The sequence below is a fragment of the Phocoena sinus genome, chromosome 15 (genome assembly GCF_008692025.1).
Source record: "Phocoena sinus isolate mPhoSin1 chromosome 15, mPhoSin1.pri, whole genome shotgun sequence".
Taxonomy (NCBI): domain Eukaryota; kingdom Metazoa; phylum Chordata; class Mammalia; order Artiodactyla; family Phocoenidae; genus Phocoena; species Phocoena sinus.
The window spans coordinates 67,498,728-67,514,785 of record NC_045777.1 but is presented as its reverse complement, the minus strand read 5'-3'; the positions used below and the strand labels follow the sequence as shown (position 1 = coordinate 67,514,785).

The window sequence follows — 16,058 nt, the reverse complement described above, 5'->3', positions numbered from 1 at the left end:
TCGAGCTTGGTAAGTCCTGTTTCGGAATTCATGGGCTCTGGGTTTGAATTCCGGCATGCCACTTAATATCTGTGTGACTTTGGGTAGGTTAACCTCTCTGAGGCTCTGTTCTCTCATCTACAAAATGGGGGGGGGGGGGAATTGAAATATTTACCCTAGAGGGCTTTTGGAGGATTCAATTAGGTGATGCTTATAAAGCAGGGTGTGTTATTATTATAATTATTAAGAGTTTTCTCAAGTAGCTTCAAAGACCACCCAAGCAAGGAAGAGCAGCCCTATTACTAGAAAGAAGTGACTTTCTGATAGCTGGAAATGTAATCAGGAAATATGAATTCCCTTCCAGGACCTTCTTTTGGACAAGAACGTTCCCTGAGACTCACACATGCTGGCCCTTTTGTCAAGTCCTTGAATGCACCAAGCTCTGTCTCACCCCAGGACCTTTGCATGTGCTGTGCCCTCCACTTGGGGCATTCTCTTCACTCTGCCTGGCTAACTTCTACTCATTCCTCGGGGCATTTTTCTCTGACTGACCGTCTGCCTTTCCTCAAGCCAACCCTGACTAGGTTGGGTGTCCTTGGGTGTCCCCTTCCTAGGCCTTGCCATCAAGTGGTTAAACAGTGGTAGCTCTGGAGTCAGATCAGGCCTGGATTCAAATTCTACAGTTGCTCACTGTGTGTCTCTGGGCAAGTTCCCTCACTTCTCTGAACCTCCATTTCCTGACCTATGAATTGGGGCTACTATAGCAGTGCCCACCCCTAGGGTGGTTGTGTGGATTAGAATGACATGAATTACCCAAAGAACACTCAACACGCTGCCTGGTGTTTCATAAGCACTCAATGTATGGTTGCTATATATATTTTTTAATCCTCACAATTACAATGAATTCAATATTTATGGAAAAAAAAGATTAATGTCTGTTTTCTCTGGTAGACTGTGACGAGGGCAGGCATGTTGTTTTAGTTACTGATGTATTTGTGGTTCCTAGGAAAGTTCCTGGCAATAGTAGGTGCTCAATAAATACACATTGAATCAATAAATAGGCACTGGCATGCCTGAAGGCAGGGACTACCAGGCATTTTTTGAGGTTCTTTTTAAGCCTAGGAGGTTTATGAATTTTGAATCTTACTTGCTACAAAGGGATGAAAACAAAGAAGGAAAGAGAAAGAGAGAAAGGGGAAAAAGGGAAAGAAGGAAGGAAAGCTGGAAGGGAAAAAAAGAAGAAATGCAGCCCCGCTGAGAAAAGCCGCACTCCAAGGACCACCTACTGGAAGGGGCTGGTGTTGCAGATGGTGACGGCGGGAAAGTCCATAGCCTTGAAGCCGATGGAGAGGGAGACGCTGACCTCCCAGCTCAGGTAGGTCCTGATGAAGACACCCCATTGCCAGCAGACGAGGGAGGTGAAGAGCAGGGTGAGCACGAACCACATGGCCTTCTTCTTGGGCCCCTCGCAGATGATGCGTTTGGGGCCATGGGTGTTGGTGTTGTCACAGTACCACACCAGCAACTCCTTGTATGTGTAGCCGGGGCCCTTCTGCAGCCGGTGCAGGCACTTGAGCAGGTACTTCTTTATGTGCATCGTGGCTCCTGCAGATACAGCCGGGACGGCCACTTCAGATACCACAACAGCCTCCCGTCCCAGGATCTCCCAGTCATGGCCAGAGCATGGGCACTGGGGACAGGAAGGCCCTCGTTCTATCCCTCCCTCCCTTCCTTCCTTCCCTCTTGCCATTTATCATCCATCCATCCAACCAACCCCAAAGCATTTATTGAGTGCCTACTGAATTAGCCCCTCTGGACTCAATGATGAGCAAAATGGACAAGGTTTCTTCCCTCTGAGAATTTCCAGCTTAGTGGACAAGTTACTTAAACTCTTAACTCCTCAGGTTCTCCGTGTGCAAAACGGGGACAACTGTACCTAGTTTTTATAGGATTGCTGAGAGGGTGAAATTAGGTGAAACATAAAAAGTGCCAAGTACAGTGCCTGGCACAGGCTACGTGCTCAATATGTTAGCTACCATTATTACTAGCTGTGAGTGCTGAGACAGAGATCAACCAACTGGTTACAGAATGTGATAGGAAGGATTGGGACCCTGAGTACCCAGAGGCAGTAGACGGCAGTGGTTAAGAATGAGGACTCTGGAGCGAAATGTCTGGTTTTGAATCTCGGCTCTGCCACTTTCTAGCTGTGTGACTTTGAGCGATTCACTTTCTCAGTGCCTCAGTTTCCTCATCTTGTAAAATGGGGATAATAACGGTCCCCACCTCACAGGGTTGATGTGAAGACTGAAATGAATGAGAATGTGGAGAGTGTGGATTCATGCCTGGCACCTGTCAGCTACTGTTATTACAAAGGGGGGCCCCCGAAGTCTGGGAGTCCTTGGAGAAGTTGAGTTAAAGGACAGGAGTGGTGACGGGAGGGTGAGGGGACAGCAGGAGCAGAGGCCGATCGGGAGGGAGCCTGGGGACATGAACAGAGCTGGCCGCGCAGGGCCTTGTGGGCCATGTTAAGGAGTGGGGTTTCAATCCTAGGACAGCTGGAACCTGTGGAGACGAGATGCTGTCAACTCTGCGGTCTGAAAAGAGCGCCCCAGCTGCTCGGTGGAGATGGACTGGAGCGGGGTGAGGGTGGCTCCAGGAGTGCTGGGTGCTAGCTGTGGGTCAGCCAGGAATGGTTAACCTCTCTGAGACTGTTTCCCACCTGCGTGAGCAGACAGGGTTCTTGGGACGTTAACCGAGATAGCTGTCAAAGAGCCTGGCACATGATGGCTTCTCAGGAAATACCCGTTTCCTTCTGCCCATATACAGAGCCAGAACCTGCTGAAGGAGCACCCCAGCCCTATCCCTGGAGCCCCAACTGGCCAAAGGCCACCTCCTTCGTGAAGCTGTCCTGACTCCCTGGCTGGAATGAGCCCTGCCCTCCTCTGAGAGCCTCTGCCTTTCTGGGGGCTCTGCGCTGGGCAGGGTGTTGCCTGCTTCCCAGCACCCTCTCCCCTTGCTTGGATGTTTCCTCGGGTGAACCCCTCCCCCAGTCTCAGTTGGTGTGAGTGGCCAGGCTACCATCCCTAGCTCTGGGAGCGGGGGGCGGGGGGCTCACATGACCGCAGTTTGGACCATTAGACTCAATTCTGTTACTTTATGTTGGAATAACTGAGGAAGAGACCTCCTTTTTAGCTAAGACTACTAAGTTGGCAGTATTTGGCATCACAAATGGGGAGACTGCCTGAGGAGAAAGCCAACATAGAGAAAAGCAGAGCCACAAGATGGAGACAGGTTCTGACAACATCGTTTGAACACCTGGATCCAGCCATTCCTGAAGCCTTTTATTCCTGGACTCAGCAGATATGGGAACCAATACATTTTCTTTCTTACTTATGCTGATACAAGCTGGATGTGTATCATTTGCAACCAACAGAGAAAGAAATTCTCCTCGTTCTCCTCTGTGACATAGCTGCTTGTCCTGTGGCTTCTCACTCCCAGGAGATCCTCCTGAAGGTTGCAGCACCGTATTCCCGACGAGCCCAGCACAGCGCCCAGAACACCACTGAATATCGAAAGGAGTGACGCCAGACCTTCACATCTAAACAGAGATCTTAAACTTGCGTTCACTCCTGACCTAACTGTCTGACACAGTAACATTCCTCACCTGCCTGGCCAAAGCATTAAGGGCTTTACTCTCTCAACACCACTACCTCTGCTCTCTGATGGAAATCAAGCTCCATGTGCCTGTCCAGGCCATCATGGCTGTAGGACAGAATGTTCATAGACTAACCCAACCCCCACCTTTCCCAGAGGACCCAGTCCCTGCTCTGGGATAATAAAGTAATAATAACTACAATAATGACAACTATGAGGGCAACATTAAAGTACTAAGTGTTTACCATGATCCAGGAACTGCAATGTGCTTCCTATGTTACTTCGTTCCTATACATTTTTACCCACAACCTTAAACTTGGAAAGAATTGGGGCTTCATCTGTCTCAAGGCCCAAGAGGTGAAGAGCACATTAGGCTCCTATAAATAGTTGTGGAAGAAATAGACCAAGGGCCTCTGTGACATCTACCCTCTTCCATTCTAGTTTAACCATTCTGATTAAGTCAAGAAGAAAGTTTTAGGTCCTTAACATCCACCTAACCCCCTCTAATCTCCCAGTTTAACAACGAGGCCTCAGGCTCGCTCAGAGCCCTGTCAGGCAACGGTATCTGTAACAACAACCTTCTGTTTTCACTGGGTTTCTTTTTAAGAGGGATCTTCTATTTATGGCAAGAGACACTGGCTTTTGCTTTAGGTTCATAAATACACTTAAGTTAAAAAAAAAAAAAAAGACCTGAGATTGGTTCAAGATGGCGGAGTAGAAGGACGTGCTCTCACTCCCTCTGCGAGAACACTGGAATCACAGCCAACTGCTGGACAAACATCGACAGGAAGACACTGGAACTCACCAAAAAAGACACCCCGCATCCAAAGACAAAGGAGAAGCCGCAGTGAGACGGTAGGAGGGGCACAATCACAGTAAAATCAAATCCCATAACTGCCGGGTGGGTGACTCACAAACTGGAGGACACTTATACCACGCAAGTCCACCCACTGGAGTGAAGGTTCTGAGCCCCATGTCAGGCTTCCGAACCTGGGGGTCTGGCAACGGTAGGAGGAATCCCTAGAAAATCAGACTTTGAAGGCTAGCGGGATTTGATTGCAGGACTTTGACAGGACTGGGGTAAACAGAGACTCCCCTCTTGGAGGGCATACACAAAGCAGTGTGCGCATCAGGACCCGGGAAAAGGAGCAGTGACCCCAGGGGAGACTGAACCAGACCTACATGCTAGTGTTGGAGGGTCTCCTGCAGAGGTGGGGGGTGGCTGTGGCTCACGGTGGGGACAAGGACACTGGCAGCAGAAGTTCTGAGAAGTACTCCTTGGCGTGAGCCCTCCCAGAGTCTGCCATTAGCCCCACCAAAGAGCCGGGTAGGCGCCAGTGCTGGGTCTCCTCAGGCCAAACAACCAACAGGGAGGGAACCCAGCCCCACCCATCAGCAGACAAGCGGATTAAAGTTTTACTGAGCTCTGCCCACCAGAGCAACACCCAGCTCTACCCACCATCAGTCCCTCCCATCAGGAAGCTTGCACAAGCCTCTTAGATAGCCTCATCCACCAGAGGGCAGACAGCAGAAGCAAGAAGAACTACAATCCCGCAGCCTGTAGAACAAAAACCACATTCATAGAAAGACAGACAAAATGAAAAGGCAGGACTTCCCTGGTGGCGCAGTGGTTAAGAATCCACCTGCTAATGCAGGGGACATGGGTTTCAGTCCTGGTCCAGAAAGATCCCACATGCCGTGGAGCAGCTAAGCCCGTGCGCCGAAACTGCTTAGCCTGCACTCTAGAGCCTGCAAGCTGCAACTACTGAGTCCGCACACCTAGAGCCCGTGCTGCGCAGCAAGAGAAGCCACCCAGTGAGAAGCCCGCGCACCGCAACGAAGAGTAGCCCCCACTCGCCGCAACTAGAGAAAGCCCACGCACAGCAACAAACACCCAATGCAGCCAAAAATAAATTAAAAATAATGATAATAATAAAATAAATTTAAAAAAAATGAAAAGGCAGAGGACTCTGTACCAGATGAAGGAACAAGATAAAACCCCAGAAAAACTACTAAATGAAGTGGAGACAGGCAACCCTCCAGAAAAAGAATTCAGAATAATGATAGTGAAGATGATCCAGGACCTCGGAAAAAGAAAGGAGGCAAAGATCGAGAAGATGCAAGAAATGTTTACAAAGACCTACAAGGATTAAAGAAAAAACACCTAGAAGAATTATAGAACAAACAAACAGAGATGAACAATACAATAATTGAAATGAAAAATACACTAGAAGGAATCAATAGCAGAATAACTGAGGCAGAAGAACGGATAAGTGACCTGGAAGACAGAATGGTGGAATTCACTGATGTGGAATAGAATAAAGAAAAAAGAATGAAAAGAAATGAAGACAGCCTAAGAGACCTCTGGGACAACATTAAATGCAACAACATTTGCATTATAGGGGTCCCAGAAGGAGAAAAGAGAGAGAAAGGACCTGAGAAAATATATGAAGAGATTATAGTCGAAAACTTCCCTAACATGGGAAAGGAAATAGCTACCCAAGTCCAGGAAGTGCAGAGCGTCCCAGGCATGATAAACACAAGGAGAAACACGCCGAGACACATAGTAATCAAATTGACAAAAATTAAAGACAAAGAAAAATTATTGAAAGCAACAAGGGAAAAATGACAACATACAAGGGAACTCCCATAAGGTTAACAGCTGATTTCTCAGCAGAAACTCTACAAGCCAGAAGGGAGTGGCACGATATATTTAAAGTGATGAAAGGGAAGAACCTACAACCAAGATTACTCTACCGGCAAGGATCTCATTCAGATTTGACGGACAAATCAAAAGCTTTACAGACAAGCAAAAGCTAAGAGAATTCAGTACCACCAAACCAGCTCTACAACAAATGCTAAAGGAACTTCTCTAAGTGGGAAACACAAGAGAAGGAAAGGACCTACAAAAACAAACCCATAACAATTAAGAAAATGGTAATAGGAACATACATATTGATAATTACCTTAAACGTGAATGGATTAAATGCTCCAAACAAAGACACAGGCTCGCTAAATGGATACAAAAACAAGACCCATATATATGCTGTCTACAAGAGACCCACTTCAGACCTAGGGACACACACAGACTGAAAGTGAGGGGATGGAAAAAGATATTCCATGCAAATGGAAATCAATAGAAAGCTGGAGTAGCAATTCTCATATCAGACAAAATAGACTTTAAAATAAAGACTATTACAAGAGACAAAGAAGGACACTACATAATGATCAAGGGATCAATCCAAGAAGAAGATATAACAATTATAAATATATACGCACACAACATAGGAGCACCTCAATATATAAGGCAACTGATAACAGCTATAAAGGAGGAAATCGACAGTAACACAGTAATAGTGGGGGACTTTAACACCTCATTTACACCAATGGACAGATCATCCAGACAGAAAATTAATAAGGAAACACAAGCTTTAAATGACACAATAGACCAGATAGATTTAATTGATATTTATAGGACATTCCATCCGAAAACAGGAGATTACACTTTCTTCTCAAGTGCACATGGAACATTCTCCAGGATAGATCACATCCTGGGTCACAAATCAAGCCTCAGTAAATTCAAGAAAACTGAAATCATATCAAGCATCTTTTCTGACCACAACGCTATGAGATTAGAAATCAATTACAGGGAAAAAAACATGAAAAACACAAACACATGGAGGCTAAACAATACATTACTAACTAACCAAGAGATCACTGAAGAACTCAAAGAGGAAATCAAAAAATACGTAGAGACAAATTACAACGAAAACACAACGATCCAAAACCTATGTGATACAGCAAAAGCAGTTCTAAGAGGGAAGTTTATAGCAATACAAGCCTACCTCAAGAAACAAGAAAAATCTCAAATAAACAATCTAACCTTATACCTAGAGGAACTAGAGAAAGAAGAACAAACAAAACCCAAAATTAGTAGAAGGAAAGAAATCATAAAGATCAGAGCAGAAATAAATGAAATAGAAACAAAGAAAGCAATAGCAAGGATCAATAAAACTAAAAGCTGGTTCTTTAAGAAGATAAACAAATTGATAAACCTTTAGTCAGACTCATCAAGAAAAAGAGGGAGAGGAGTCAAATCAATAAAAGTAGAAATGAAAAAGGAGAAGTTACAATGGACACAGCAGAAATACACAGTATCATAAGAGGCTACTATAAGCAATTCTATGCCAATAAAATGGACAACCTGGAAGAAATGGACAAATTTTTAGAAAGGTATAACCTTCCAAGACTGAACCAGGAAGAAATAGGAAATATGAACAGACCAATCACAAGCACTGAAACTGAAACTGTGATTAAAAATCTTCCAACAAACAAAAGCCCAGGACCAGATGGCTTCACAGGTGAATTCTATCAAACATTTAGAGAGAGCTAACACCCATCCTTCTCACACTCTTCCAAAAACTGCAGAGGAAGGAATACGCCCAAACTCATCCTATGCGGCCACCATCACCCTGATACCAAAATCAGACAAAGATACTAGAAAAAAAGAAAATTACAGACCAATATCACTGATGAATATAGATGCAAAAATCCTCAACAAAATACTAGCAAACAGAATCTAACAACACATTAGAAGGATCATACACCATGATCAAGTGGGATTTATCCCAGGATGCAAGGATTCTTCACTATATGCAAATCAATCAATGTGATACACCATATTAACAAAATGAGGAATAAAAACCATATGATCATCTCAACAGATGCAGAAAAAGCTTTTGACAAAATTCAACACCCATTTATGATAAAAACTCTCCAGGAAGTGGGCATAGAGGAAGCCTACCTCAACGTAACAAAGGCCATATACAACAAATGCACAGCAAACATCATTCTCAATGGTGAGAAACTGAAAGCATTTCCTCTAAGATCAGGAATAAGACAAGGATGTCCACTCTCGCCACTATTATTCAACATAGTTTTGGAAGTTTTGGCCACAGCAATCAGAGAAGAAAAAGAAATAAAAGGAATACAAATTGGAAAAGAAGATGTAAAACTGTCACTGTTTGCAGATGACATGATACTATACATAGAGAATCCTAAAGATGCCACCAGAAAACTACTAGAGCTAATCAATGAGTTTGGTAAAGTTGCAGGATACAAAATTAATGCACAGAAATCTCTTGCATTCCTATACACTAATGATGAAAGATCAGAAAGAGAAATTAAGGAAACACTCCCATTCACCATTGCAACAAAAAGAATAAAATACCTAAGAATAAACCTACCTAAGGAGGTAAAAGACCTGTACTCAGAAAACTATAAGACACTGATGAAAGAAATCAAAGATGACACAAACAGATGGAGAGATATACCATGTTCTTGGGTTGGAAGAATCAATATTGTGAAAATGACTATACTACCCAAAGCAATCTACAGATTCAATGCAATCCCTATCAAATGACCAGTGGCATTTTTTTTTTTTACAGAACTAGAACAAAAAGTCTTAAATTTGTATGGAGACACAAAAGACCCCGAATAGCCAAAGCAATCTTGAGGGAAAAAAAGCGGAGCTGGAGGACTCAGACTCCTTGACTTCAGACTATACTACAAACTACAGTAATCAAGACAATATGGTACTGGCACAAAAACAGAAATATAGATCAATGGAACAGGATAGAAAGTCCAGAGATAAACCCATGCACCTATGGTCAAGTAATCTATGACAAAGGAGGCAAGGATATACAATGGAGAAAAGACAGTCTCTTCAGTAAGTGGTGCTGGGAAAACTGGACAGCTGCATGTAAAAGAATGAAATTAGAACACTCCCTAACACCATACACAAAAATAAACTCAAAATGGATTAGAGACCTAAATGTAAGACTGGACACTATCAAACTCTTAGAGGAAAACATAGAAACAACACCCTTTGACATAAGTCACAGCAAGATCTTTTTTGACTCACCTCCTAGAGTAATGGAAATAAAAACAAAAATAAACAAATGGGACCTAACGAAACTTACTTTTGCAAAGCAAAGGAAACTACAAACAAGATGAAAAGACAACCCTCAGAATGGGAGAAAATATTTGCAAACAGCTCATATTAAAAAAACAAACAGGGCTTCCCTGGTGGCGCAGGGGTTGAGAGTCCGCCTGCCGATGCAGGGGACACGGGTTCGTGCCCCGGTCTGGGAAGATCCCGCGTGCCGCGGAGCGGCTGGGCCCGTGAGCCATGGCCGCCGAGCCTGTGCTCCGCAACGGGAGAGACCACAACAGTGAGAGGCCCGCGTACCGCAAAAAAAAAAAAAAAAAACAAACAACCCAATCAGAAAATGGGCAGAAGACCTAAATAGACATTTCTCCAAAGAAGATATACATTTCTCCAAGAAGCACATGAAAAGCTGTGCTCAACTTACAAAGTTCAACATCATTAATTATTAGAGAAATTCAAATCAAAACTACAATGAGGTATCACCTCACACCAGTTAGAATGGGCATCTGTTGCACTGTTGGTGGGAATGTCAACTGATACAGCCACTATGGAGAACAGTATGAAGGTTCCTTAAAAAACTAAAAATTGAATTACCATATGACCCAGCAATCCCACTCCTGGGCATATACCCAGAGAAAACCATAATTCAAAAAGACACATGCATCCCAATGTTCATTGCAGCACTATTTACAATAGCCAGGTCATGGAAGCAACCTAAATGCCCACCAACAGACAAATGGATAAACAAGATGTGGTAACATACAATGGAGTATTACTCAGCCATAAAAAGGAACGAAACTGGGTCATTTGCAGAGACATGGATGGCCCTAGAGACTGTCCTACAGAGTGAAATAAGTCAGAAAGAGAAAAACAAATATTGTATATTAACGCATATATGTGGAACCTAGAAAAATGGTACAGATGAACCGGTTTGCAGAGAAGAAATAGAGACACAGATGTAGAGAACAAACGTATGGACACCAAGGGGGGAAAGTGGCAGGGGAGGTGGTGGTGGTGGTGGTGGGATGAATTGGGAGACTGGGATTGCCATATATGCACTAATATGTATAAAGTAGATACCTAATAAGAACCTGCTGTATAAAAATAAAATAAAATTCAAAAAAAAAGAAATAGGTTTAAAGAAAATTATTAATTACAAACAATAGTAATACATGCAACAAAAACTGTGACAATGGTAGGCAAATAACAGAAGTTTGCTGAGTACTGCCTTATCTCCTAACTAGTTTGGGACATTAGCCAAGTTAAAATCAGTAAGTCCTATAAACCACTCTATGTTGTTCTTGTCAGGTTTCACCACCAGGGTGATAGATGGTCTGTGTTTGGAATGTATACACAGCTTGTGTAGAAAGGTTTGAATCAGCTTACAGCTTAAACCAACCCAAATAAACCAACCCAAATAAGCCAAGTCCAGGTATGGACTCATGAAGACAGTCATGCTTCGAGAGTCACAGATCACTATCTACAACTTGACCCTGAACTTGTGGAGAACATTCCTGGCAGCAAATGCAAAAACAATAAATGTTGTGTACAACCGTTTCTGTTTTCTTATAAGAGAAAATATCTGCTCACTTTCAGAGATAAATTGTACCTGAGATTTGACTCAGTGTCCTGAGGGGAAGGATAATGGGAACCAAGTCGAGACTGAGTCCACGTATGGACTTCGAGGGGCTGCAAATGGATGACCCATGAGCTGTATCGGATTTGCAAACGTTTTTGTTGTTGTTAGCACAGTTTGTTTTTTTCTGTGTGAAGCTGAATTTATTTCATATACTCCAAGCAAAATAGTATTTTCCAACACAATAAATACCAAAACAGATATGGCAATATATTAAACAAGACGTTAAAGAGATTTGGTGAAAATAAAAACCAATGCCACTTTTTTCATTACATTTTTGTGGGTTTGAAAAAGATTTTTTTAACATCTTTATTGGAGTATAATTGCTTTACAATGGTGTGTTAGTTTCTGCTTTATAACAAAGTGAATCAGCTATACATATACATATATCCCCATATCTCTTCCCTCTTGCGTCTCCCTCCCTTCCACCCTCCCTATCCCACCCCTCTAGGTGGTCACAAAGCACCGAGCTGATCTCTCTGTGCTATGCGGCTGCTTCCCACTAGCTATCTGTTTTACTTCTGGTAGTGTATAAATGTCCATGCCACTCTCTCAATCTGTCCCAGCTTACCCTTCCCCCTCCCCGTGTCCTCAAGTCCATTCTCTAGTAGGTCTGCGTCTTTATTCCCGTCCTGCCCCATGGTTCTTCATGACTTTTTTTTTTTTTTTAGATTCCATATATATGTGTTAGCATACAGTATTTGTTCTTCTCTTTCTGACTTACTTCACTCTGTATGACAGACTCTAGGTCCATCCACCTCACTACAAATAACTCAATTTTGTTTTCTTTTTATGGCTGAGTAATAGTTATCAGGTACATATGCCACATCCTCTCTATCCATTCATCTGTCGATGGACACCCACGTTGCTTCCATGTCCTGGCTATTGTAAACAGAGCTGCAATGAACACTGTAGCATAGTATTTTTTTTTTTTTTTTTTTTTTTTTTTGCGGTACGCGAGCCTCTCACTGCCGTGGCCTCTCCCGCTGTGGAGCACTGGCTCCGGACACGCAGGCCCATTGGCCATGGCTCACGGGCCCAGCCGTTCCGCGGCATGTGGGATCCTCCCGGACCGGGGCACGAACCCGTGTTCCCTGCATCGGCAGGCGGACTCTCAACCACTGCGCCACGAGGGAAGCCCCATAGTATTTTTAAAAATATAATTTCCTTTTGTAAGTAACAGCTTTATTGAGATAGAATTCACATACCATATAACTCATCCACTTAAAAGTGTAGATTCAGTGGATTTTAGTATATTCACAGGTTGTTCATCCATCACTACATTTTAAAACATTTTCATCTCCTCCAAAAGAAACTCTGTACCCATTACCAGTCACTTCTCACTCCTTCCTCTACCCTCCCCCACCCCAGGCAATCACTAATCTATTTTCTGTCTCTATAGATTGCCTATTCTGGACATTTCATATAAATTTCACATAAATATATTATGTGGTCTTTTGTGACTGGTTTTTCACTTTGCGTAATGTTTTCAAGGCTCCTCCATGTGGTAGCATGCATCACTACTTCATTCCTTTTTATTGCCAAATAATATTCCATATTATGGATACACCACTCTTTATTTACTCATTCATCAATTGATGGACATTTGAATTGTTTTTACTTTTTGGCTATTATGAATAATACTGCGGTGAACAATCATGTACAAGATTTTGTGTGGACATATGTTTTCCTTTCTCTTGGGTATATACCTAGGAGTGGATATACCAACTGGACCATATGGTAATTCTATGTTTAACCTTTGTAAGAACTGCCAGACTGTTTTCCAAAATGGCTGAACTATTTCACAATTCCACCAGCAGTGTATGAGGGTTCCAATTTCTCCACATTCTCTATAACACGTTATTATCCATTAATACAGTAGATGTGAAGTGCCATCTTACTCTGGTTTTCATTAGCATTTCCTGATACCTAATGATGTTAAACATCTTTTCATGTGCTTATTGGCTATTATATCCATTATATGGCCAATATATCTTCTCTCAAGAAATATCTATTCAAATCCTTTGCTTATTTTTTAATTGGGTTATTTGGCTTTTTATTATTAAGTTGTAAGAGTTATTTATATATTCTATATACAAGTCCCTTTTCAGATATACGGTTTGCAAAAATATTCTCCCATTCTGTGGATCATATTTTCATTTTCTTGATGGTGCCCTTTGAAACACAAAAATGTTTAACTTTGATGGTGCTCAACTTGTCTATATTTCTTTTGTTGTTTATGATTTGGTGTCATATCTAAGAATTCATTGCCTAATTCAAGGTCATAAAGATTTATTCCTATGATTTATTCTAAGAATTTTATGGTTTTAGCTCTTACATTTAGGTCTTTGATCCAGTTTGAATTAATTTTTGTATATGGTGTGAGGTAGGGGTTCGGTTTCATTCTTTTGCATGAGGATAACCACTTGTCCCAACACCAAGACTATTCTTTCCCCTATTTAATTGTCTTGGTGCCCTTGGTGGTTTTAAATATATATATTTAATTTAAAGAAAACCTGAATAAATGAAGAGATATAACATATTCCTGGATCAGAAGACTCAATGTGGTTAAGATGTCAATTAACCTCAAATCAATCTCTAGAGTTAATTCAATCTCAACCAAAATCCCAGCAGACAGCGTGTAGAAATTGACAAGCTAATTCTAAATATTATATGGAAAAGTAAAAAAACTAAAATAGAAAAAAAAAACTTTTGAAAAAGAAGAGCAAAATTGAAGGATTTATACTATCTGATATCAAGACTTACTATCAAGTATAATAATCAGAACAGTGTAATACTGGTGTGATGATGGACATATTAATCAATGGGATACGATAGAGTCCAGAAATAGACCTACAAAGGTGCCAAGGTAATTCATGCAGAAAGGATAGTCGTTTCAACAGAACATGCTGGAACAATGGATATCCATATAAGAAAAAGGAATCTCATCTCCTATCTCACACGAGATACCAGAGTTAACTTGAAATGGATCAGGGACCTAAACACAAGAGCTAAAACTGTAAAACCTCCAGAAGAAAGTATAAGAGAAAAGTCTGTGCGATCCTGAGGCGGGCAAAAGACCTTTTAGATAGAACACCAAAATCATGAATAATAAAAGGAAAAAAAAAGAACTGTCCTTTATTAAAATTAAATCTTCTGCTCTTCAAAACACTGTTAAGAAAATGAAAGAGCAAGTCACTGGGAGAAAATTCTTGTAGTAATATGACTGACAAAGAATTTGTATGCAGAATACATAAACAATCCTTGCAACTCAGTAATAAGACAAACAACTCAACGACCGCAATGAAGGGCAGAAGATTTAAAAACACACTTCATAAAAGAGGATATATGAATGGCTCAGAAGCACATGAAAAAACGCCTAACATCATTAGTCACTGGGAAAATGCAAATATAAACCACAAGGAGATACCATTTCCCACCCACTAGAAGGACTGACAGTATCTAGTGTTAGCGAAGATGTGCGGCAATCAGAACTCTCCTACATGACTGGATGGAATGCAAAATGGTGCAGTCACTTTGGAAAACAGTTTGGCAGGCTCTCATAAAGTTAAATGGGTACTTATTATATGACCTTTCAGGTCCACTCTCATTTATCCAAGAGAACTGAAAACATATTTTCACACAAAGGTGTGTACATATATACTCACAGCAACCTTATTCATTAATAATCCCAAACTGGAAACAAGCAAGTGTCCACCAACAGGTGAGTAAATAAACAAATTTTGGCATATCCATACAATGGAATACTATTCAGCAATAAAAGGAACCAACTATTGATACATACAACAACATGGATGGATATTTTTTTTAAAAGCCATCATTCTGGGGCTTCCCTGGTGGCGCAGTGGTTGAGAGTCCGCCTGCTGATGCAGGGGACACGGGTTCGTGCCCCGGTCCGGGAAGATCCCACATGCTGCAGAGCGGCTGGGCCCGTGAGCCATGGCCGCTGAGCCTGCGCGTCCGGAGCCTGTGCTCCGCAACGGGAGAGGCCACAACAGCCCGCGTACCGCAAAAAAAAAAAAAAAAAAAAAAAAAGCCATTATTCTGAGTAAAAGAAGCTAGACACAAAAAAGTACGTAAGATATGACTTCATTTACATGAAGCCCTGGGAAAGACATAACTAATCTATAGTGACAGAAAGCAGATCAGCGATTTCCTGTGCTTGATGTGAATAGTGGATCGACAGGAACGGTACACGAGGGAACTTTTTGGAGGTGACGCAAATATTCTATGTCTTGAGTGAGATGGTGGTTAATCAGACGTATGCATTTATAAAAACTCATTAAATGCTATACTTGAAATGGATGTATTTAATTGTCGATAAATTACATCTAAATAAAGTTTTAACAAAACACTTAAATCCACTGCCATCTCAAAATTATGCAAGTTCACATTTTAAAAAAATCTAGATTTTCTTCAACTTTTGAAAAATCAGAAAGATCTGATAATTGTCCCCACATGGCAGTTTCTGCTCAAAATGACTAGTGGCTGCCCTCCTTAGATGGAGACTGTGCTCCCCAGTTCACCCCAATTCTCCCCATTCTCTATTTTCTTATGCTCAGCCCACTTCACTCGTTTTTTAATTCCTGCCTTGGCTTATGCGGACATCTGACTTTGTGACCCCTATAAATTACAGGTCAGATGCTTTCATTAAAATCCCCTGTATTTATTTTTGCAGCAAAACCTCAATTATCCAAGGTAATCAGGGAATAAGAGTTCTGGGTAGCTGGATTTTTATAGTTAATTGAAGGTTAACCTGAAAATGGGTTGGACTCCGGTTATTGAAAAATCTTTCATGTTTCTTCCTTGTTAGCCCCA

At 41.8% G+C, this 16,058-nt stretch overlaps 1 protein-coding gene across 2 annotated transcripts in view; it reads right to left on the bottom strand.

The window, feature by feature from the left end:
- Positions 1-16,058, bottom strand: part of SCNN1B (sodium channel epithelial 1 subunit beta) — a 76,473-nt gene that overhangs the window by 30,402 nt on the left and 30,013 nt on the right. For both annotated transcript variants that reach the window (XM_032604134.1, XM_032604135.1), the window contains exon 2: positions 1,266-1,584. In XM_032604134.1, the coding sequence (XP_032460025.1) occupies positions 1,266-1,576 (311 nt within the window). In that variant the 5' untranslated portion in view covers positions 1,577-1,584. The remainder of the gene's footprint in view (positions 1-1,265; positions 1,585-16,058) is intronic.